The sequence below is a fragment of the Podarcis filfolensis genome (assembly GCF_964270895.1).
Source record: "Podarcis filfolensis genome assembly, chromosome: 1".
Classification (NCBI taxonomy): domain Eukaryota; kingdom Metazoa; phylum Chordata; class Lepidosauria; order Squamata; family Lacertidae; genus Podarcis; species Podarcis filfolensis.
In genome coordinates, this window is record NC_139604.1 from 71,680,403 (window position 1) to 71,705,981 (window position 25,579).

The 25,579-nt window shown below is 40.4% G+C and overlaps 1 protein-coding gene across 4 annotated transcripts in view; it reads right to left on the bottom strand.

Annotated features, from left to right (window-relative positions):
- Positions 1–25,579, bottom strand: part of KIAA1549L (KIAA1549 like) — a 138,646-nt gene that overhangs the window by 69,827 nt on the left and 43,240 nt on the right. For 2 of the 4 annotated variants that reach the window (XM_083595166.1, XM_083595165.1), the window contains exons 2-4: positions 6,727–7,053; positions 3,265–3,861; positions 693–805 (exon numbers count right to left, since the gene is read on the bottom strand). In XM_083595166.1, the coding sequence (XP_083451292.1) occupies positions 693–805; positions 3,265–3,861; positions 6,727–7,053 (1,037 nt within the window). Of the gene's footprint in view, positions 1–692; positions 806–3,264; positions 7,054–25,579 lie in introns of all 4 variants that reach the window. The other 2 variants (XM_083595167.1, XM_083595164.1) reach the window with 2 other exon arrangements.

The following is a 25,579-nucleotide window of genomic DNA, read 5'->3' on the forward strand; positions in this document are numbered from 1 at the left end:
ACTTATTCTGCGCAAACTCACATAGGGTCATGCTGCTAAGCTAGAAAGAATTTCTTTTCCATCCCAAAGCATTATAAGATTATAAAACCTTTAAATGCTTAAGCTATAAAACTATAATGATAGCAGAAATTAAATTTCTTTCAGTCACACTTGAGAAATGGTCCCACATGTATGATTTTCAAATTGTCAAAAGCCCAATTTCTACTGATGGGGATGGAGAAGAGAAATGGGTTTACACAGACACAGACAGACAGACAGACAGACAGACACACATTTTAAAAATACCCTAGTTTCTTTTTAAAAAACAACATCCGAAATGACTTTGGGTTATCAGTATACTATAGCCAAAATGGCAAGAATTATATGACTAGCTATAGAATTTAGTGCTCAGTATTTAAATTTATTTTCCTCACTCCCAACAGATAGCCTCACAGTATCTGGCAACAAGAAAGAAAGACACCACTCAGACAAAATTCTACCCATAATACAGTTCCATCAATTGCCCCCACTTTCTAAAGAAAAAAGTGCTAATGGGTTATTTGTATGGATCTGTATGCACAGGTGTTAGGAATACAATACAATCTGAAATGCAACAGAAAAATAATTATAACAGTGAGTGGAAACATTTCCCATTCTCTCCTTGGCCTTTGCTCTTAATTTGATTATTTAAAAAAATGACTAAATTTGCTTACTTGAGCATTGACATTTTGGTTGAAAGCTCGTCGCAATGCCTGGGTAAGACCTTTTGTGACATTCTGCTTTAAGGAGTCGCTCAGCAGCAGTCTTCTTGTGTTCAGAAACAAAACTAGAATGCAAAGTTATACATTAGTTAAAAAGCACCCTCTGTTCATTTGCTTAATAATCCTTTTCAAAAGCCTAATGACTGCTCACATGGGTTCTACGAAGCAGCTGCAGTCTGGAAGTGAACTTATGCTTAGCACCAAAACCTTCAAGCCGAGGAAATGCTATTGTTGGGAACTGAAGACAGTTAGTTGCTACTTATTTAAAACCCACACAGGCACACTGAGTCATAACCATACCAATTTTTTTCAGTAAAGGATTATCTGCAGATACATTAAGGAAGCATTTTAGCATTACAGATGCATATTAACACATATGACTCAGAGATACTAGTCTGGAAGAATTTGCAAAGCGGATCGTAATAAGCAAATCAACATCCCTGTTGATTTGAAAAGAAAAACAATTTCAGTATGCATTATTAGATTCCCTGTACAATGTACCTAAAAATAAATCCATACATTGGAACTGTGTTGGTAACAGAGTGGGTGGACAGACAGAAAAGCATGGGTTTTTGAGGTCATGTGCCAACATGCTTTAAAACAGAAGCATCCAATGTGGTACCCTCCAGATCAGCCATCAGCCCCAGCCAGCATGGCAAATAGTCAAAGACTATGAGAGCTGGAGTCCAGCAACATCTGTGAGGCACTACATTAGCTATTCCTGATGTAAAGCAACTTAACTCAATTACACACTGAATAGTCTACACAAATGCTTCAATACAAATCCCCTGCTTTGTTGCCCTAATGAAACAAGCCACTACATTTTGTATCAACTTCGCCACCATTTAGTAGTCACAAACATTTATAATATTTTTGTGACTATAAAAGCAAGAGATGCGGCTAGTGAGAGATGTGTACCTTTCTTCTAACGTAACACGACAGAGGGAGGAATTCAACATTACGCTAAGGTGATAGTTCCATCAGGACAGATATTTTGGCTTTCCAGACAGAACGGTCACACACACCCCTCCCCATGCTATTCAGCCAGTTCAGGGGCATTGGGAAACAACAAGGGAAGCTCCATTTCATAAGCAGAAGTTCTTCAGCAGGGCTTCCACTGACACGACTTCTCAGTTTAATCCCACCCAGAGATCATCAACTCCATCAGTCTAGCTCAGGCATCCCCAAACTCGGCCCTCCAGATATTTTGGGAATACAACTCCCATCATCCCTAGCTAATAGGACCAGTGGTCAGGGATGATGGGAATTGTAGTCCCAAAACATCTGGAGTTTGGGGGTGCCTGATCTAGCTCTATCCTTTCCTTCCTCCTACACCCAAGATTACAAATGCAAAATGTAGGTGACCTGTCTCACACACAGCTATCTATACTACAATTTCAGCATGGAAAGTGTTAGGGAATTGTCAATAATGAAGTCCACTGCATCCATGATATTTCCATCTAGAGCAATTTCAAAGGCTGCAGTTAATGTCTTGGCACTAGAACACGTGTTGTAAATTGGTAATATTAATTCTATGAGTTGATGTGACAAATCTGCTTGTGGGTCCATCATGTACAGGAAAACACAGTTACCAGTTACTGCTGGGAAGAAATAAAACTGCAATTACTGCGTTTTTAGGAAGGTGTTATACAGACCCCTACAATACTATATAGGAAACAGGTCATGGCAGCGATCCTAAACATATTTACATGCAAGTTATATGAGAGCATTTCACAGTGGCATGTCCAGACACACTGTTTCCTATCAAGATGAGCCCAGAACTGGAGGAAACTGTGGAAGAAACGAAGAAACCTGTTGCTAGCCACATCCCCTACAGTGTTCATGGGGCTTCAGCAGAATTTGACATACCACCCCCACCCCCATAAAGTCTCCCAAGGCCATCACTCATGAAGATGTCCTGCTTGAGGAATCCACATCTTCAGGACAACCGATGTGCCGTGATCAGTACCAGACCTTCCAAAATAATTCCTAGGAACAGAGGAGGCAGAAGCCCCAATGATCTGAAGAGCCAATTTGACAGCACAAGGCCTTCTACTCCTACTTGTGAGGAAGAAACTTCTCACACAGTTCAGATCAGGGATGGGCAGCAGAGTCAGCAATAAACCTGCTTAGTTGAAGGCTAGCCATTACCAAGCCAGAAAATTGTGCTCTCTGTGACACCTTTGCTGGACAGCTCCCTTCCTAGCTGGAACATACTGATCTCTGGTGCACTGGATTCTCTGGCCTCACTGGTACAGCCACCTGGCAGTGATGGAGGAAATAGGACATGGCCACAGTTTGAACTGGGCTGTATGAACTTACAGTAGCAGCACATGCACTCCACTATCAACAATCATTCAGATTTGCAAAAACTAACAAAGAATCTATCCATCAAATTAGCTGCAATTTATCCGGTGTCATTTATTAAACTATTTAAATAATAATAATGCTACTTGACATTCATATTATGTCTTCATTAGAAAATGCAATGCCTTGTGATAACTAACCCTCTACATATTCATACCTGTCTTAATGAGAAGGTTTCTGGAGAGCTGGCATTCCAAAGGAAGAACTGTTGTCACATTAGCAAAAGCTGAAGTTGACACTGTTGTAGTAGCAGCAGAAGTATTTTCGGCAGGTGTAGGGAGAAGTCTAGCTGTTTTCGCTGATGCTGTAATAGATGTCAAAGCTGCTGTAATTGTCAGTGGGTATGCAGTTGATGTTTTACTGGTGTCTGAACTTGTGGATTTCCTGGTGTCATGTGTTGCTGTTTCAGTTTGTCTTGGTGCATGTGTTGTGGGGGCTGAAACTGTACTTGTTTTTGTGACTGGAAATGAGCTAGTGGAGTGCACAGGTGTTGTAGACTCATCTGTTGATACAACTGGAAAGGCTGCACGTGTCACTACTGGGCTTAAAGTTGGTGCCATTTTTGTGGCAGTATTATTTTTTGCTAGTGTTGATATTAACGTGCTTAATGCCATCACAGATGGCGAATTTTCAGTGCTCAGTGAGAACAAGGATGAAGTCAGCATTGGTGATGTTGGAGCTGATTTTCCTGTAACTGGTGTTGCTTCTGAAGTTGCTACAGATGGTATTACACCAGGAGACACAGACGGTAACACTGTAATGACAGAATGGGTAAAGTTGGTTTTTGGCAACAAAGGAGTAGTTAGTCGTGTTTGTGATGCATGAACAGAGGTTATGATGGCTGTGTTAGTGGTATGTGTTTGCAATGGAGTGATCTTTGTGGCTTCATTATGCATTTTAACTGTATCTATATCACTTGTACCTTTTGTGTCCCACCCTCCTGTACTTGTTAGCTGTTTATTCAAGTGATTATTTGCTCCTGAAACAGGGCCCTTTGTGAACTGTGTTGGTTTTCCTGAAGTCATGTATTCTTCAACATTTAATACTGGTGTTGAGCTTAGCAATTCATGTACCAGGCTGTGATATGTTGTTTTTTTACTGCTAACAGCACTAATTTCCTTATTTACTGGAACAGTTAATTTAGCAATGAATTGAGAAGCCAGTGATAGGGGAGATGATGTTGCATAGAAGGCATCTGTTGATGCAAAAAGGTTTCCAGAATTAGTTGTTTGAGGCTTCAACATAGTCTGGGACTTGGCATAAGAAACAAAAGGCCATAAGTGATCATATGTTGTCAAAATAGAGGAAAATACATCCCTGCTAGTAGACGTCCTCGTATTAGCAGCTGTGAAGTCCTCATACACAGGATAGGAATTTTTCCCAAAGCTTGAAGTGACATTCATATTCCTGACAGTAAAATATTCCAAAATATTTCCATGTGTACGATTGTCCTTTTTAGATTGCAGTGATGGGACTTCTGTGCCCTGTGAGAGAGCACTTTGGTTACTTGGAAAGGATGCATACTGGCCAGAAGATGTTTCTACAGTCAATGGGTATGTGTTAAATTCTGTGAAGCTCTTAGAACTTCTTCCACTTGAAACTGAAGAATTTGGGAGAACTGTTACAGATGTACTAATGGGTGATGTGGCTGTGCTAGAAGGCATCTGTTTATTTACATAATTTGTTTGCTGCTGTAGACCTGGAACCACTGTATATATTGTTCTTAAAGATGTAGGGCTCACATAGTCCTCTGCAACCCGGGACACTTGAGTTGTTGTCTTTCCTGAAGACATACTTATGCCAGTAGATGACAGCCAGCTTCCAAGGTCCCACAAAGGAACTAATGGTGTGGTTTTTAAAATCTTTCCTGCATTTGAAGTATCTAAGATGCCTTTTGAAGCAGTGTTCGAAACTTCTAGGGAAGCAGGCACTGGGCTTTCCAAACGTTCTGTCACTGGAGTAGAAGAGCGAAACATGTATATGTCCAAAGGTGAAATAGCAGTCCTGAAGGAAGTATCAACTGTATGTAAGGTTTCGTGCATTTTAGCATCAGATTCATTTAAAGGTAGATGAGATAAATATTCTGCATGGGGCATCGTTGTGGTGGATACCTTCACATTTCTCTCCTCCTCTTCTATTAAGCTAAGAATTGGCCTTCCCACATTAGAATCTGCTAATCGAGAACTTCTAAAATTATCAGGAGGAGATATAAACATGGCTGTGGAACGAAATTTTAAAAGGCCTCCAACAGAAGTTGGCAAAGATACTGAAAATTTATCGGAGCTGGTTCTTTCAAATGGCAAAATTCTCTTGAGAATTCGCTCGTTGGCAGGAGTTTCTAAAGAAACATTTGCGGTTTGCGTTCCTGGTGACTGATAAGGAAATAATCTATTCACATCAACATTTGTGAACACTGTGTCACTAGCATCTTTGGTGAATGACCGACGTTGTAATGATCTTACCAAGGCTTCATAGGCTATGGGAGGTGTGTTTTCACTCGTTTCATAAGCTGTATTAGAAATCTCTGTTTTTGATTCTGTAGCATAAGGATTTGTTAAATGAATATTGGAAGGAACTTTATCATTTGGTGCCGAAACAGTCTGATGTCCAGCTGCATCAGAAGTTTGATCAGTCCCCTCTATTAAGGAAACGACTTTATCTGCTGGATAAAAAGCTGGTATACTAGTAGGTGTGGGTGCTGGAGCGATTGCATTATTTTTGCTTATTGCCTCTGAAATAGCTCCAGTTGGTACTGCTGGGAGAGACAAACGAAAAGGTCTTGGATTTTCAGATACTGCTAATAAATCTCTCTCTTTGGAAGAACTTGAAAGTGATGCAGACAGCAAATCAGTCATCATTTTAAATTGTGCAGGTGAAGTACTTAAGGTATGGGGGGCTGATGCAGAAATCCAAGGAACTGTCTTGTTCTTATGAACTGTAGATGATGCAGTTGCATATATGCTACTCTCCTTATGATGTGTCATGGAATCTGGCGGCTTACTCGGGAGCTCTGCTACAAAAGATGCTTTGTGAATGAATCCAGAAAAAAAAATATTTCTGCTAGAATTCAATGGCACTCTGTGACTGGATAACAGGAGAGAAGTCTTATTGGATATTATTGCATGCAAAGCAGGAGAATGCAGTTTTCTATCTTCTGGGTGTAATTGTGTCCCTGCTGGTATTGTGGAATGACCACTAATCAATCCAATGTCATTACTAAATGAGGTGGCAACAGAAAACTCTTTGCCATCCTTTTTGGATACTGCATATTCTGTTGCGCTGGAATTTCCAAGCACTATCGTACTCTGTAGATTACCTGAAGTTTTATTTAAATAATTATTAACTGTGTCTATGCTGAATGAATTTTCTGTATCTGTGGACAAAGGCACTTGGGTGGGTGGCACAGTCAAATTGGAAACAACTATGATATGAGGTGATTCCTTTACCAATGGCAAAGGGGGTGGTAATGAAGAGGTTGAAAATATGTCTGATCCCGATGTGATTTGTTTTGAAATGGAGGATGTTGCATATGGAATTATCTGGGATGGCACAGTATTAGTTGAATGTGTCACTGGTGATGATGTGGACAATGCGGGTAACACACTGATTTGAGGCAAACCTGATACAATAGTCATTTCGTCAGCATCTTGAGCCTTCACTGGTGATTCAGCTGATACCTCAGAAGGTTCTTGGGATGCGCTGTTGCCACTGCCTTGATATAGGCTTGGCAAAAACCTAGTTTGGTCCATAGTTCTCGTCCGTGTCTCTGCTAAAGTACTTTTTATTATCTGAAGCAGATTGGCATTCTCCAAGGCTTGCCTCATTGAAATGTCACCCACTGAGGAAGACTCAAGTTCTCTAGAAGGCCATGTTGGTGATAATATAGCTCTCCAGTTGGTAAAAGACTCTGAAGAGGGGGCAACATTTATCGGCTGTTGCTCAGTACCTGCAAAATAATACATTTGGATTGAATATCTTACAAATATCTCATCTTCAAATAATACAACACAACAGATTTTCTTAGAAACAAGGACCCAATTCCCTCCACCCTACTCAAGGTGGAAATGGAAAGCTTGGTTAGGGAACTTGTGGCCAGGAAAGACTGGATCAAAATGCAGTTCAGTGTCTTCTCAACAGTATTTCAATCAGGTATATCATACAGTAGCTATAGTATATAGTATAAATAGTGCAGATAGATAGAAATATAGATTTATATAGTAGCTATAGTAGAGCACATAGTTGGAAACTAGGGTCCCCACGGTGTATCTTCTTCAGGAGGGTAGAATGAAAAACAACTTCTTCCATCATAGGGAAGGAAAAGCTTCCTGTCAAGAAAATAAATATGTAAGGTTTTTTGCAATCCTCACTGATCTCCTTCACAGAGATATTGAAAGGGAAGAGGGATTAACTTTCTAAGAATCTGATAAACTACCTCCTTTTGGCAGCACACATGGAGGTGCAGTTACATTGGGAAAATGTGGGTGTATGTACTATTCAAAAGTGGTGTGAGACGGCATGGAACTTGGTTTTGACGGATAAACTTATGGTACTTCTGCACATGGTAGAGTAATGTGTGCAGAAACAAAAAAAGATACTTTCAATGCTGATTGGTTTATGTTTATTTCTTTTATTAACTATCACCCAGAGGAACCTAGGACACCTCCCCCCCCCCCCAATAACATAGATCTTTTGGGCTTGGTTATTTAACATAGCATGCTGCTATTATTTTCTGCCTTATATACATCATGACTGTATTTGTATCTGATGAACAATATCCACTATTTGTTGTTTGTATTGTTTCATGTTATTATTAATAACAAATATATTGTAATGAATTAGGAAACTTTTGACAAGATACTATCAATTTCTCTGGCATACAGACGAAGGTAAAAAACAAACAAAAACAAGGGTAAATTGCATCTGAGGACATGAAGTTCCGCATGTTGACTGACCATTCTGAAAAGATGTAAGCCAAGGTGGCTCTATACCTGCAGCTGCAATTACCACTATTCTTCATAAAAATTACAAAGGCTCAACCATGCTGCGCTTGACAAAACTCCCAATGTTGCTATCAGCCATAGTGTGTCAACATATTAAGTAAGAAGCTTGGGGTTAGCAGTAGATACACAGAGGGAATAGATGCTGACAACCAAGCCTCGGTGCCTTGGCAAACGATGCAGGACAGGAATAGTGTCAGTCTTGGCTGGGTTCCTCCATTGAGCAGCTGTAGGTGTTTATCTTGCCAGCCTTAATTATGTGCACAATTACATGCAGGCAGGCAAGGAAAGAAACCAGGGATAAAAGGGAAAAGAAAAGCAAAGATTAAAATGAACAAAAGAACTACATACATGCACACATGTACATGCATACACAAATACAGTTTGTAGAGTAACAACAAATTCGTTGCACTTGAAATATGTAAGAACTGGCTATCAGGTTCTGTCAAGCATCTCACAATACATTCACACACACTTTTCCATTAAGGGTTCAAAACATGTTCACACAGAAGTAGGCAGAAGAGAAAGACTTTTCAATGAAGATGAATGTTGGAAGGTGCAGGACAGACAAAAGCAAGTATACTTCTTCACACAGCGCATAGTTTAACTATGGCACTCGCTCCCACAGTGACGGCCACCAACTTTGATGGGTTTGAAAGCAGATCAGACAAATTCGTAAAGGATATTAATGGCTACGAGCCGTGATAGCCATGCTGCACTGTCAGAAGCAGCATACCTCAGAATACCAGTTGCTGGGAATCACAGGTGGGTAGAGTGCTGTTCCTCTCAGGTCATGATAGTGTTCTTCCCACAAGCATCTGTTTGGCCACTGCTGGGCTAGATGGCCATTGGGATCTGATCAGATCCCAGTCTTGCAAAGTGGCACAGGCTGGCTCCAGGAGGGCAGTGTGAGCACGCCCCAGAAAAATGCGCCTGGGGCAATTGCCCTGGAACACACACACACACACACCCCCACCCCCCACCCCGTATAGGAGACACTGTGCTTCAGAAGTACATTATTCAACTCACAGAGGGCAATGTGGGGCCTCGAGCTTAGTGTTTCTCTTGTTTTTACATGCGAGTAATGCCTGAAAAGAGGTTTATTCTCCAAGGTTTGGGAGATAGATAGATATATATATTCTGGGACATTCTTGTCTCTGCACCATGCTGCAATACATGTTCCCACAATTTTGTGGGCATCTTGCTAAAATAAGCACAGGAATTTTGTTACTGCAAGCTGCTAAGGGAATGGAAGGTAGCTACCTGCAGATGAGGTAGGGAGCAAGAAGGAGAGAGGGAGCAGGTGCAGGAGCTACACCACCACCTCTGTTAAGTTAAGCAGTTTTGTATGCTTCCATGAGTGAAAACATAAAGTTTATTGAGCTTCTCTTTTATTGGATTTACTACCTGCCCTGAGTCGTTATTGGAGAAAGGCAACCTAGAAACTTAACAAATTCTGTCAATAAATTTGAAGATAAAAGCATTTTCGCAATCTCTGCTTTCTGAGTCCAGCCTTTGCTTCAGGCTCCACTCTTCTGAAGTCACCTATCAGGTATCCAGCACTGCACTGAGCAGCCAGTTATCAAAGCTCCACGTTGTCACGCATGTACAGAAGCTGGAGCAAAGCTAAAAGGATCAGTTGAGGAAACAGATCTAGAAAACAGGCGTAGCTCAGAAGTAGAGCGAAAAGAACAGGCTATGATTGTGCAGTACCAGGAAAGAAGATGGAAAGCTGCACAAATATATGGGACAAAACATATGATTTGAAATGTGCTAACATGGATACACTAGCTCTCTGACAGTACTCACATGCAAATCAACAATTACACAACTTGGTGAGCTTTGAGCAACAAGCTAATGAGGGTGAAATGTCCAGTACTCGTAGCAAATCCTGTTTCCGAGAATAAAGATTGTGTAGGCTGCTGCGGGTCCAAAAATGAGGATTACACACAACTTGGATACATAAAAGTCATGCTGCGTTATAATTAGAGACATGTTTAAAAGACCAAATCAAGCCACAGCTCCTTTCATATGCACACATTCTGTCAAGTGAGAAGCCCCTAAAAATGACAATTAACACAGTTAACAGTCTACAACAGAAAACAACTTTCACATTTTCATTGCAAAGAAACCAAAGAACAAAACCTACAGAACATAAAATTAAAAATTGTCCAAAGACTTCAATAGTTATTAATATCTTAGATTGTATCATATACTGTTTCGTTGGTATTTAAGAACTGGCCTCATATTAATAAATAAATTGCAAATGACTGCAGATGCAGCTTCTGGGAATTTTTGTGATTGAGTAGAAACAACTGATCTGGGCAGAACACACCCAGCAGGAGCAATTTGTTTTCACATGACCTTTCAAGCCTATGGCACCATAAGGAAAGATTTCACGTAACTTTTCAAGCCTATGGCTCTGTAAATAAAGTCAGCCAAGGTTAATCAAAAATGCAGCTCAAAAGACTGTGTGGAACAAATGCTCAAACAACAGTAAATTATGAATCAGCTCTCAGTCCTGCAGTTTGCCTTCACTTGATTCATTTTCAGGAAACATACTAAGCATGTTAGAAAACTACTCTAGAAGAATAGGAGATCGTCCAGCAGTTTGTTATGATAAATGCACACACTCCTCTCTTCCTGCCTGAATCAGTACCTCCTTCCCCACACCACAACATTGAGGATATTCACAAACTTCATCAGCCTGGGACTCCTTTATTCAGCCTTCCTGTGAATGGATGAAGGGCAATTTGGATTCTGTTTTAAGCTTAAGGAGTAAACCTTTCATCCCATGCTGTTATTTTACAAAAGAATGAACACTTTGCAACTCTGGTGTATGTTTATGGAACACTTTCATATTTTAAACATACTCTTCCATTCCCACCATCACTACCCCCAGCTCCAGAACATTAAAAAAATGGCATAATTAAACAAATATAGTGCTAGGTGGAGTGTTTTTCTCACATGTGAACTCCACAGACATTCTGTTTTCATGTATTCTAAAAATAAGTCAGTGCCTATACACCAGAGAGACTGCCTCCCCTGATCTCTACAGTCAGTCAAAATCACTTTCTCAATTGTACATCAAATAAAATCCCCTTTCTGGGTGCGTGGTCTTGCCAAAGTTCAGAAATGGGTAACTCCTTAAGCCATGCTAGATTTTATAATTAAATCATCAATGAATAACTAGAAGCAAGCACAGAAAAAACTGCACTTTGATGTGTATCCTAAGCTCATGTTTAAAAAGAAAACAAATATATATTATTGTACAAGGTGTTAGTAGCGCAAATTATTTACTATGTTATAATACTGCTGCAATGATACACCATTGGTAATGTCATACTGTGGCAATCTAGTCCTTATGGATGTGTGGATTTGAATATGATTAATAATAAAAACTGCAAAATGCCTTCAGGGTAGAGTCTTCTGCCAAGCTCACAGCCCATCCAGAACACATGAGAGTGTGGCATAAAGACTTTATCAGCATATCTGGCTTCATCACTTGTGAATAATGCGATCATCTCAAACTCCTGCTGTTAAAAATCATTACACTCCATCATCATGCAGTCTCCCTAAGGCCCTGGCCTTGAAGGATACTATACACAAGTTTAACTTTCTGCACTCTGCAACTCCTGCTCAACCACAGATCTTTGCAGGATTACAATGCACATTCCTAAAGTCACACACCACATACAGCGAAGATAAATGTAATGGCATGGTCTTAAAGAGAAGTTAAAAGAAAAAGAAAAAGAAAAGAAACTCCAATGACTGAATTTACTTTGGCCTACAGGTCAGCAGTTCGAATCCCCGCGGCGGGGTGAGCTCCAGTCGTTCGGTCCCAGCTCCTGCCCACCTAGCAGTTCGAAAGCCCTCTTAACTGCAAGTAGATAAATAGGGACCGGTTTATAGTGGGAAGGTAAACGGCGTTTCCGTGTGCTGCGCTGGTGCTGGCTCGCCAGCTGCAGCTTCGTCACGCTGGCCACGTGACCCGGAAGTGTCTTCGGACGGCGCCGGCTCACGGCCTCTAGAGCGAGATGAGCACGCAACCCTAGAGTCGGACACGACTGGCCCGTACAGGCAGGGGTACCTTTACCTTTTACAGGTCACTATGGGACATGGTATAGAGTGATGTCATGGTCCCTATGATGCTATGGGCTTAGTTGTTCTGATATCAGAGGGTTCAAGCAGCTACGCAGCTGAGTGATTAAAACAACCCGGAAGAACTTATAACACTAATTCTAACAAGGAACATCAAGTAAGCTAAACTGTGCAAGTATTGCCAACAAGCCATAATGCTTGGCTTCCAATTGCCACTTTGTTAATGCAGGTCAGTTAAACTGTTTTGGATGGCTTCAAAAAGATGGGAATTCCCCATTCCCTTTGTCTGCTTTAACTACAGTGGTACCTTGGGTTAAGTACTTAATTCATTCCGGAGGTCCATTATTAACCTGAAACTGTTCTTGACCTGAAGCACCACTTTAGCTAATGGGGCCTCCTGCTGCCACCGCGCCGCCGGAGCCCGATTTCTGTTCTTATCCTGAAGCAAAGTTCTTAACCTGAAGCACTATTTCTGGGTTAGCGGAGTGCGTAACCTGAAGCGTCTGTAACCTGAACCGTATGTAACCCGAGGTACCACTCTACGGTTTAACAGTACATCTGAACCGTATGTAACCCGAGGTACCACTCTACGGTTTAACAGTACATCTGAACCACAGCTACTAATAATAAGACCCACCTCTTAAACAGAGCTTGAAGATCCTCTCATATCCTTGATTTCAAACCTGATTTAAATGGTTAAGGTTTGAGAAGATGTAACACTACATTTTGATTGAAGCACATTTTAGACGGGAGGAAATTTTGTTTTAGCAAAGGGGAGGGAGAAGTGGAAGCCTTCATGCATTCCAGTCAGACCTCGGGAGTCTGAAGGGTTTAAATTGATTGTGAATACCCAAGAAAGATCTTAGGTCACAGCAGAAAGCTTACTGAAAATGTCAATTCATGTGTGCAGCAGCCATGAAAAGGCTAAATTTAGTGTTCACATTTTTTTGGCGGGCAGGGGTAGGATTAAAAATTAAATAGCAAGTATTATAATGTCATTATGCATTTATATGGGGTAGCTGTATTTAATATGCTAGTTGCCTCATCTCTACAAGAATACCATATTCGTAAAATAAAAACAAAAACTGACAATTGAATTGACCAACAAAGTGCAGCACATTCCTTATGAGAATAGGGTAAAGATATCGGATGTTTTTAGTTTACAAAAAGAGATTGGAAAGCAATTAATAAGAGAGTCATACATTTATGTCTGGTGTTATGTAACACAATACATACCTGATTTGTGATGGCAACTCACTTAGATATACTTTTAAAGAGGATTGGATAATAAGTCTATCAATGGCTATTATGCATGGCCACTTCTTACTCAGAGGCAAATGTTTTTTTAGTTACAACCATATGTCACCACAATGTTATCCAAATGTCAACACTGTCATTCGTGCACCTTCAGGTTGGATTGCTGGAATGTGCTTTCTGCTGGTCCAGAAGCAGCAGCTAGTGCAAGATGTGGCCCCTCAACTGCTAAAGGGGCAGGATATCACCACATCCATCATGTTACGCCACTGCTGAAAGAATTGCACTGGCTGCCAATTAGCAACGAAGCTAAGTTGAAAGTGCTAGTTTTAGTGTATAACGTCCTATACAGCTTGGGAACAGGGATACACTAAAATATCATATCACCCATTATATGCTCAACCATTGAGCTCTGCAGGAGAGGGCATCCTGCAAATACTGCCTTAACAGGAGGTCCCTTCTACACAATACAGTGGTACCTCGGGTTAAGAACTTAATTCGTTCTGGAGGTCTGTTCTTAACCTGAAACTGTTCTTAACCTGAAGCACCACTTTAGCTGATGGGGCCTCCCGCTGCTGCTGCCGCGCCGTCACTGCACAATTTCTGTTCTCATTCTGAAGCAAAGTTCTTAACCCGAGGTACTATTTCTGGGTTAGCGGAGTCTGTAACCTGAAGCGTTTGTAACCTGAAGCGTCTGTAACCTGAGGTACCACTGTATAGGAATTGGGCCTTTAGTGTTATGGCACCTCCCCTTTGGAATTCCTGCCCCTTAAATATTAGACAGGTGCCATCTCTATTGCTTTTTGGGCATTTACAGAAGACTTTCTGCTGTTAACAAGCCTTTTAATGTAGGGATACTTCCCAGTCCGAATCAGTACTGGAAATGTTTCTAGATGTATTGATTGTTTTATTGCACGTGTGTTTGCCGTTCTAGGCTCGTTTGGGAGGAAGGGCAGGGTATAAATTTAATAAATATGGTGTGAAAATGAAAGAGCATTAAAGCTCAGCTGAAATAGACCAAACATTCATCTATTCCAGCTTCCTTGAGCTACTGGTTAGAAGAACACTCAGTCCAGCCTATATGAGTCCTAAAACAGTTAGAGACCATTATTACTCCTGTTGAGGCTGAATAAAATTTGCTTTTAATGAACATTTATTAAAGTGATCACATAAAACTAAATTCACTAATATACATTAATTTGCAAATGGCAAATCTGTAAAAATTGATTTTTCAGTACAAAGAATATTGGTCTCTGGGTAAGATATGTGACAAATGCTGCAGTATCTCCCAATATATCTTTTTAAAGAAGACAGGGGTTTGTATCAGCCAAAGGCAGAAGTAGCTGCCAGAAGCTTATTGTTCCATATACAGAAAGGTATGGGACCTTGTAACTTACCCTTTTGTGCCTAGTTCTGAATCAAGATAAATATGCATCCAGTACACATATATTGTCTGCTATCCGAATGCACCAGCTCCCTTGTTTTGTTCTATGCTGCAGCGATGTAGCCATACATTGCACATGGCTGCAATATTGCTAAGTAACACAAAAAAGCATCCAATTTTGCAAATGTGTGATTCACTGGCTTCCAGTTTAGTGCACATGACTAGAATTGAGTGTGAAGAAGAATGGATAAGCATTTTAAATCAACTGTTGGGCACTGTGTTGAAAGGCTCCACACTACCTAAGAGGCATGTTATAGTCCCCTGGATTAATGTGCAAAGCATCAAAAAGAAGTTTCAAATACTAAAACATGCCCAGGTTAGACTGGAAATGTCACTGTTGAGATCTAAAATGAGAGAAATAATTAGGAGAACTGAAAAAAGTGACGTAGTATGGCAGACAAGATTCTCTCCCTCCCTCCCTCCCCCCCCCCTCTCTCTCTCTCTCTCTCACACACACACACACTTTTTGAGTTACAGATAGGTAGCCGTGTTGGTCTGCCATAGTCAAAACAAAAAAAATTTTTTTCTTCCAGTAGCACCTTAAAGACCAACTAAGTTAGTTCTTGGTATGAGCTTTCGTGTGCATGCACACGAAACACATGTGGGTATCTGAAGAAGTGTGCATGCACACGAAAGCTCACACTTTTTGAGATAATCTTTTACTCTCAATTTGGTACATGACAAATAAAGCTATAATCATAGATAACAGGGTTAGCACAAAACTTGACTAGAAAAATTAAGCTGATATTAATTCTTTAAATGTAAAGTTACCTTTTTTAAAAAAAGAAGTGCACCTTTAATCAACATAATCACAAAATATAGCTCATCATGTCAATTCATTATACATCCTCCTGGATTGAAAGAATATTTCCACACCAAAACACCACTGAGATTGCTGGTCTTCTAAAGATATGCGTATCTACACAATTCCACACATATTATGATTTTTGGAACTTTGTCTGAACTGAGTTTTGATTTCATGAAAAAATGTTTATTGACTTCTTCACTGAAAACCTGGAATCACAACCTGCTACAAGCTCTAACTGGCGGTGATTCTTTAGACCTACATAGTTGTGACCACAACTTCCAGTCATAACAATTTTATTCATACAAGTTATTATTAGTAAAGAAAAGTCTCTTGCTGCTACAGTTGCTTCTTGCTGCTGCTGCAGCAGCAGCAACAACAAAAGGTGCCCACCCACCCCCAACAGAGGTTCAGTTTGAAATAAACAACACCTATTGAATGTGAATTTAAAAAAATATTCATTATGGGATGCATCAAGAGATGCCAGAACAATACTACACTCATGCAGCAGGGTTATCCCACTGCTGTAGCCTCTTGTGCCCCAGTAATCTGCTCCTGAGGCTAGGAGGACTCTCTGAAATGGCATGGGACTTTAGTGCATGGTGCTAGAGCAGGAATGACCTTCATGCAAGCAGAAGTGACTCCTGTTTTCCTCCACCCCAGCAACCAACCACCCCGCAAAAGCTCACTGACCTATTTTGCGTTTGAGCACAGAATTTAGGTATCCTTGGCACATAATAGACCTTGGTAACTAATAGGTACACCAAAATTTATCTGAGCTTTTTAAAAGGAGAGCAGCCTGCATCTTTGTTGTGTTCACGTAGTTTCCAAATACCCATCAAACATAAACACCAAATGCTTCCCTGGAGCAAAGACAAAAAAATATATATTAACAAAAATCCAAAAAAGAGAACCGACCCCAAAAGGTCTGGTCTGATCATCATAAACAAGAGACCCCAAAATTAAAAAGGAAAAGCACACCCTTACATGATTTGCACTGCCCTGTGAGCGAGCGAAAGGACAATTTCTCTACAGAAGAAAACACTCTAATAAGTCAATTCCCATCCTCAATCCAAGCAGAAATTTTAGAAAGACTAGAAACTAAGAAACAGACTGGCTGGGAAAGACGCATATAATGATACCAAGGAGGATGACCTAAAAAAGGGCCAGATTTCCTCCAAAATGATTCCTACACAGGAATATAACTCAGCAGACTGTCGCCCACATAACCTCCAGGTAAAGGCAGAGATAAACCTGCCTTTAATTATGAAAGCACAACACATAAGGGAGGGCAGTATATCACCCCCTAAAAGGAAAACCACCCCCAAGAAGATCTCTCTGGGCTTTTGGACTAAAATGAGATATCTAGATGAGGAGGAACTAGGTTTCAATATATATTAACTATATCATTTTACAGCTGTCCTGATGTTTACTTTCCTGTCTTTGGGATCCATTCATAGTAGATTGGTGTGTCTAACGTGTCATAAGACAAAGTTCTTCAAAACAGTCACTAGAGACACTTCAGGTGTTTTTACACCTAAAACATTTTAGCTGACTGCCTTTTTAAAAATAAAAAAGGAAAGTTTGAATGTGGCAAATATACATTGGTAAATATGAGTATCAGACCAGCACATTTGCCAGGTATCAAAGACTGGCTAGGGCTCCCTGTCAAGTGTACACAAATATTGTGAAACAGTCACACAAAACCCACTGCTGAGTCTAAGGATTCAAAAGTGAAGTCACAGTTACACTTCAAGTCTCCTCAACACCCTGTAAAAACTGTATAGGGAGGCAGGTGAATATACCCTTAAGGCAGAAAAGGAAAGAAAACCGATGAGCCAAAGAGAGTGCACTCACTTGTAGTCAAGGAAATTATTCTGCTACTGGCAAATGCAGCTGCATCATCTGCATAAATGAGAGTTATATTCAGAGAGCAGATGTTCAGGTCCATCATTAGTAAGTATAGCAAATAAACATTGGGTGGAGAGACAGATTCACTCTACCTATTTTAGGGCACTAGTAGCTCATCTGGCTGAAAAGAAGTGCAGTGTTCAAGGCATGAGCTTTATCTTTTAAGCATGCCTCTTGGGTGCTAGCACCATTACTTGCATCTCCCCAATTGTTTGGGATAGCTGGATTAGATTCCCGGTGTGTAATATTTGTTTCTTCCCTGCTAAAACCTTTGGGGTATCTCTCCACTAAGCTATACTTTCTGTCATAAACTACTATTCACAGACATTTTGCAAATAACATTAAATGCATTTGCTGTTGGCTTTCTAAATGCAGTTTCCTTAACCTTTGTTAAATGACATTTGCTTTTCCCTCTTTAAAGCTCTTATTCAATTACTATTAATCAATCTGCCACTTCTAAAAATCACCACAAAACAAGTGTCAGTTATGCTGGAACAAATGCGATTTAAAAATTAGTAACTCCAATGGGAAACGGCATTGTCACAACCGTGAAGCGTGCAATGGAGAATACAAATCTGTCAATAAAGGTTAAACATTTCATTCTAAGTGAATTCAGGAGGCCACCTCTTAGAAATAGGTATGAAAAGACAAGTGTCCACAATCTGTTCAAACTCAGCATGGGTTGAGGTGCATTGTATTTAGACCTCTGTCTCCCCAATGCAGTTGTGAATGCATAGGGTAACTATAAGCTGATAGCTGTTGTTGATTATGATAAATAACAATAATATTTAACACTTATAAGATACCCAAAATTAAGACAGCCCATGCCTGCATAATCACAATGTGATAGACATGATATGAAAGGGAAAAGAAATGGGGAGAGAAAAGGAAGCAAGCATTGGGGGTAGTTTGCCCTCTGCCAGCCAATGCTCATTTATTTATTTCATTTGTTAGGCTTTCAGGACAGTTCACAAGATATATTATTCCTAACAACCTTAATGTCCCATTTGCAAATGGGAATATGAGAATTTGTTTTGTTTAACAAGTTTAATCATCAACACCAATAAGCTGTTTACATAAATCAGACATTAAAGTTGCCGGGGGTGGGGTGGGGAATTCAAAGTAAAAATAAAATGCACATTATAAAATGAAATTACATATTAAAATACACTTCGGCTTTACATGTTGGAGTAGGCTTGCTTAAACAAAAAAGGTTTAAGCAGGCACTGAAAGCTTGGCCGCTAAGGCCTAGCATCAATGAGCAGGGAGCTCTAAAGTGAAAGTGCTGCCACGTGAAAGGATTGGCTCCTTTTAGGTGCAAAAGCATCAGTTCCAAGTTGATACATCAACAAGTAAGAAGTTTGTGAAGCAATCTTAACTTCCCACACCAAAAAGTGCTATCTGAACAAAAATGTTCATGGGCGATCATGGGTGAAAAGAAACAACTTCTGCAGTGACCCACTGAAGCCTAAGCCTTCAAATGTTTCAATAATGTTTTGAAATTCTCCGAAATGGCTCTCCACAAGCGGAGGAAGGAAAAAAGGAAGCAGTGGAAAATCAGGACTGTCAGAGTCAGGTTTTTTCCCCTATTACGTTTTATTGTAATTTATATTTGGTGTTAGCCGCCCTGAGCCCAGCCCTGGCTGGGGAGGGCGGTATGTATGTGTGTGTGTGTGTGTGTGTGTGTGTGTGTGTGTGTGTGTATAATTATTAATAGTGCAATCTCAGAACTACTGACCATCGATCCCACTGGATCTGAGTAAACATGTACAGAAATCCTCTGCAAAAAATATCCCCTTCCTACTCAGCATGTCCTGAAGATGAGGTCAGCTTCATATGGCACCAAGAAAGAGGATTCCCCCTGGTAATTGGTTGATTCCACTCTATTGCAAAAGGGATTCTTCACTTTCTGAAAAACCTTTAATTGATACGAAAGTGAAGAATAGAAGAAAATGTAGGTCAGTTGCAAGAGCACGCTGTTCTGAATGGCTTTCCTGCTGCACATTTTAGTAGCACCTTAATGTTCCTAAGCACGACAACTGAACTGATGGCAAAGCCATCAGGTAACCCCATTAAGTACCTATCTGGGGCCGCAGAATATAATGTCAGTATATTGTATCTCTATAAAGAGATCTGATTTGCTTGCACCCACCTACCTTATCTTACTTTTCCTACAATAGTCCCTAAAATATTCCAAAAACAAAACAAAATTCTTAAAACCAATCCAGATTGAGTACTGTGCTCTGTTCAGATATATGTTGTGTATTTTACTTGCTTAAGGTTGTAGAATAAATCTTCAGCCATAAATTTCAGCCTTCAAAATGAATTAAGCAGGGTCTGCCTGAAGACAAGCTTTGTGCAACCCCCCCCCCCCCCGCCAAAAAAAAAAAATCGAGCTGCTCTCACTAACAGACATTAATCCAATATAAGGTTATCTGCCTGGCTCTGTCCTTCTTTTGCCTTTCTGATACCCTAAGACCCAACACTGCAGCAACGCTTCAAGCATTAAAATTATAAAGTAAGATTTCTAAACGATAACCAGGCGCATATGGTAACTGAGTAATGCTGGAAACAAAACATGTACAGAAGAGCTGATGTGTCAGCAGTCAATATGTGGGGCAATAATATGGTGCATCTAATATGGCCACTACTATGCTGCAGCAACATGGCACAGCTTGCTGGTATTCTATGCTTGCCCTACATTAACATCAAACGCATGATGATAGCAATAGGGGTGGAATCAATGCAGCAACAATAATGGCCGCTCCCAGAGTTCTTGACAATTTCACTGGCACCCATCTATCACAACATTGCTGCCATATCAGCCATGTGTGTGTCAGCTGCACCATTCACCCACAGCAATGCCACTTAACTTATACCCTTCCCCCAAAGAATGCACAAGCATGCTGCAAGAAGAGCCCACAACACCTGCTACATAGGTAACACCACACCACAGCTCTCAGGAGGGCAGATACTGACACTGCAAGTACCAACAATCAGCCCAAAAGAAGCTTAAATCAATAGTAAGCCCTAACAGCAACAGCCAACCTACAATCACCCCTTTGCCATGGGAAAATGGCAGGGTCACGGATAGTAAAACAGACCAAGTAGTTAGCTACCTCTCTATATCACAGTGTATGGGAGGGAGCTTGTGTCTAGAACACATAGAAACCATATATTAGCTTCATCAATGTGTAACCCCAAAACTTTGGATCTGCTCCAAACTGATGCCAAAGTTTTGTGCTCGATTGGGACCCTTTTGGATCGGTTTGGAGGCGATCCAAAATTTTGTGGTTACATGTTAATGAAGCTCCATGTCTCTTTGGGAGAAGGGTCTTCCCTCAAAATCTGGGACTTGACAAAAGTAATGTAACATGTCTTTGTTCATGCCTGTTTGAAGGGAACAATGAAATCACTTTGTGACAGAGCGCCTGAAAAAACAAAGATTGTGATGGATACACACCTTGTCCGGTGAATAAATCATTTAGCACACATTAAGGACTCCCTTGTCTCATTTATTTATTTTATTTGAAACATTTTAATACTGCTTTACATCAACAACACCAGGACGGTTATAAAACACCACCATACAATTTCAATAAAATCAACACATTAAAATACATCACAATCCACAATAGATTAGCCAGGTACTATAATGGCTGATTTTGTTCCAAAAACCTGCCTGAGACAAAATACAGCATGGCATGCATGCATACCCAGTCCACATATAAAAGCTGACTAGACTGACAGTTGAGTGTTTCTTGAACTGTCAAGAAACAATGAGTGGCAATGGCAATGAGTGGCAATGGCGCATGAGGGCAGTCTGTATGACACACAGAGCTCTGCTCTCCGATACGGGAGGAATGTTCTTCTCTGACCCTTCCTACTGCCCCATGCATCTGTTGCCTGAGGCACTTGTCTAACTCAGCCTAACGATGGGGCTAACTCTGTCATTACTATCTGTCCAACTGTTTTCAAAGGCATGGGAATACTAGTTTGTTTTTTAAAAAAGGAACAATTCCTTATAGAAAGAACTGGGCTCCCATTGGCCACAGTTGCTGAAGGCATTATCAGGGGTCTTGCATGGCACAGAGAAGTGGGAGATTCATGGCAGTTAGGAGAGGAATTTTTAAGTTAATAAAATAAAGTATGCCTCTGTGCATGTTGAAAGGGTGTCAAGGCACCTATGAAGAGATAAAAGAAACCAACAGCAACAGGTGTTTTTAATACATTTCACTGTTTAGTATGTGGAGGGCTTTATTTTACTAGTTTACTGGAAATCTTGCTTAATGTATAAACAGAGTCAGTACAAGGAAGTATGAAAATAAACACAGCTATACACAAATAAATATTAATTCAAACAAGGTTGTTTTTCTTCACATATTTAACAAAAAAAGAAAAGAAGAAAAAAGAATGAGAGAGAAGGAAGTATGGTTTCTGAGAAGCCAAGTGTTACTCATCTATCCATGTGCTATAGTTGTTGTTTTCTTCAATTGCTTGTATTGCTTTTTTTGTGCAGATTCAAATGCCATTTCACCAACGTTACCACTTCTGTGTTCATAATTCTTTAGCCAACGCAGCAGAGATTTATAGTCCCATGCCATGTACCTCAATACTGAATGAACTTTCTTCCTTTTATGAGAGAGGGGAGCTGTATGTTTCTGAGTCCATGCTGTGAGTTGTTCCTGAATTAATCTCTGTCCTACATTTAATGGAGAAGGGCTGAGGGATGGCAGTCATCCTGGGGTCTCCTTTGACACCAGATGATGTGCATTTACTTATGATAGCCACCACTGGAGTTTCTAACAGCAGAGTAAATGCTTAAGGTTGTGATGGGATAAAACACCACGCTGCAATCATAACTTGCAGATTTAGTTTCAATTCTAGTCTTGCCCACCTGGCAAAACCTGAGGCTAGTACAGCGGTACCTTGGTTTGCAACCACTTTGGATTACAACTGTTTTGGATTACAACCACATCAAACCCGGAAGTCCGTGTCCCTTTTTTTTTTTTTATTACAACCTTTTTTGGGGGGGAATGCAACCAATTTGGGAGGGGGAGACCACATTGGGGAAAGCGCGCCTTGGGTTACAACCTGTTTTGGTTTACAACTGTACCTCTGGAACAGATTGTGGTTGTAAACCAAGGTACCACTGTACTACACTTTTAACACAAACCTATTAAGAGTTCTTTGAGAATGTCAACAAACATACAGATTGAGGTGATCTGGTTGGCATAGTGAACTAGGACAGAATCTTCTTAATTTTTTTTGTTTTACATTTTGCTTCCATTTCGTTATAAATTTGACCCCCTTATCTATATTACAAAGATCACAAAACTGCTGAAATGAAGAAAATCATTATCAAAGGAAAAGAAATCAATGCAATGAAGGATAATTCTGGTTTTAGAAAACAAAAGAACTATTGCTGCAGTTAGAGACAGCACAACAGAATACAGGCTAACATTTTTACACTTCTATTTTATTGCAACCAGCAGTCACCACTTAAGATGACAAGGGTTAAATGTCACAATTAATGCTGACATCTTAATGACCTGTTTTTATTTTACTGAACAGTTAATTGAAAAGTTTGCCGCTTTGCAGGTTTATGATAAATCACACCGAAAAAATGACATGGAAACGACATTTTAGGAGACTCTCACTAGGCTTTCTGCTGCTGAGAAATAATAGATCATTAACATTCACTTTGACAGTTTGGACTATGAAGGCAGTATCTCGCCATTAAGACTATGCTGGCTCCTTCAGTCTTTTTTAAAAAATCACTGCAAATGTTCACATGACCCTATTTTCAGTACATAGTAATAAAATCAGTCATCCCAACTGAAAGCAGAAAGGACTAAAAGCACAAAGAGGGTTTCTGGTTGCTGGCAAAAATGAAAGGTTGAATAACTGAACAAATGAATCAAAATAAAACATTTGTGCAGGCTCCAATTAAAACTTAGGATTGCAGATAGCACAGAATTGCACATACATGGCTGATATTTGAGAGAGATTTGAATGGCTGTGTACTGTACAAGTTTACTAAATTGTCAGGGACTGGCAGGCCTCTGACAAGTGTACAGGGGGAGGCTGGAGGCCTGAGGGATTGACCAAGGAGAGAGGTCCAGCAATTTATGGGGTTTGGTGCCGGCCATGAGGCAGGAGCAAGGGGGAGGAGAGGAATGGTCACAGCCAGCAGAGATGGAGATGGATGTGCAGGACGTGTTGGAGGAAGAGGCTGTTCAGGAGAGGGGCAAGCTAGTCAAAGCTCCCCACCCCCACCCCCCGAACCAGAAGTAGTGTTAAGAGGGAAGAGAAGTGACAGGTTCTGTGTAGGAGAAGCCTCGGGTTGTGCATGCACACCCCATCAGATGAGAGCACATAAGTTGGGGGGGTGGTCCCACTGTTGCTGCTACTGCTCTGCAGGGCATAGATCTGGGGTCCAGACTTAGTAAATGCGTGATTATGTCAATAAAAAATTAACTATCAGATATTTGCCTTTCTTGGCTGGGAGTGCCTTAGGACATAAAATTATGATAAGACATAAAACCTATGACTTCAAAATAATGAGTGTAAATTCAACTTTGGTTGATGAAATTAAAGTCGCTAAGGGATGGATATGTATATGGAAATATGTTATAGGTGGGATGATACCCAAATCCATTCCTAATTACTAAGTGACAACTGCAGTGCTGTGTTATTAGCAAGTCTTGGTAAAGATGTTGCCAGGGACGAGTAAAGTTTGCCAAATTAAGATTTACAAAAATAAGGATTACGGTGTAGATCTGACATCCATTCTGCGGAGCTCAGTGTGATTTTATTCGTTGAAATAACTGCAAACCCCTAAGTCCCATGCTCCTATTATATTCTGAAATATGCAACAAACTTCTAAGTGATCAGCATGTGAAAATACAGCAGCAGGAGCTTGACCAGAGACTGCAAAATACAAGTTGGTAAGTAGCACAAGCAGTCTTGGCATGCAGCTGAGTTCTATGTTCTCAGGTAACAAATTATTGGGAGAAGCCACTACCGTTGTCCTGCTTATTTTATGTCTGGGTTCCTGTAGCACCATCACAGTAGTCAAAAGCTGAGCCCAGTGTGCTTCCTGCCCTCCTCCCCGCAGTACACTGGGATGCTGCAATGGGAACAGTTTTCCCTGCTGAATTTCTCTCTCTCTCTCTTTAAGACACAAGATTGCTGTCCGGGCAAAATGGCTACTAGGATGTATGCAATGTGAACAAATTCACAGCGCATTTTGTCACAGAAAAATGTGGATCAACAATTTTGGGCGAGCCAAGCACCTCCCATGAGCAGGATGTGGGGAAAGGCTGTCTATATTTTGAGCCTCGGGTGCCAAAGGTTTTGGGTCCTTAAGTAGGGTTTTAAGCAAATCAATATAAAGATGCTTGTGCTGGAGAATCTCACCACTGAGATTTTGTATTCATCAGGTCGACAAAGTAATGAATAGATTGAGAAGCAATGGCTTCCGATAGGAAAACCTAAACATTATTTGGAGAAAAACAGTATATCTGATCTCACTAAAAATAAATACAGTGATTTGTGCAAGGACTGTGGCTATTAGCAATGGCCTTACACTGCTCTTGAATAGAATGCTATGAAATATATCCATGGGTACACAGAAAAAAAATGACTCTTTTACTAATGAATCTCGCAGGTTAATTATGCATTGAGTGAAGCAGTACTTCATATTCTGTTTGATCTGAACTGGTTGCTAACAAATTTCAATGGACTGCATTGTAGTATTTTTAATGATTTAAGATTCTTAAGCATATAAGAACTTTACAAGTATAAATACATAGAAAAAAATGGGAGAGGGAGAAGCTAAGCAGGATAGCTTTACGTGTATCCTATCTTCCTATCCTACTGAGTTTCAGTATTTTAAGAGTTGCCGTGTGTTAGCTCTAAAGCAGACATAGTGATTTAGAGATTGGAGGATTATGCA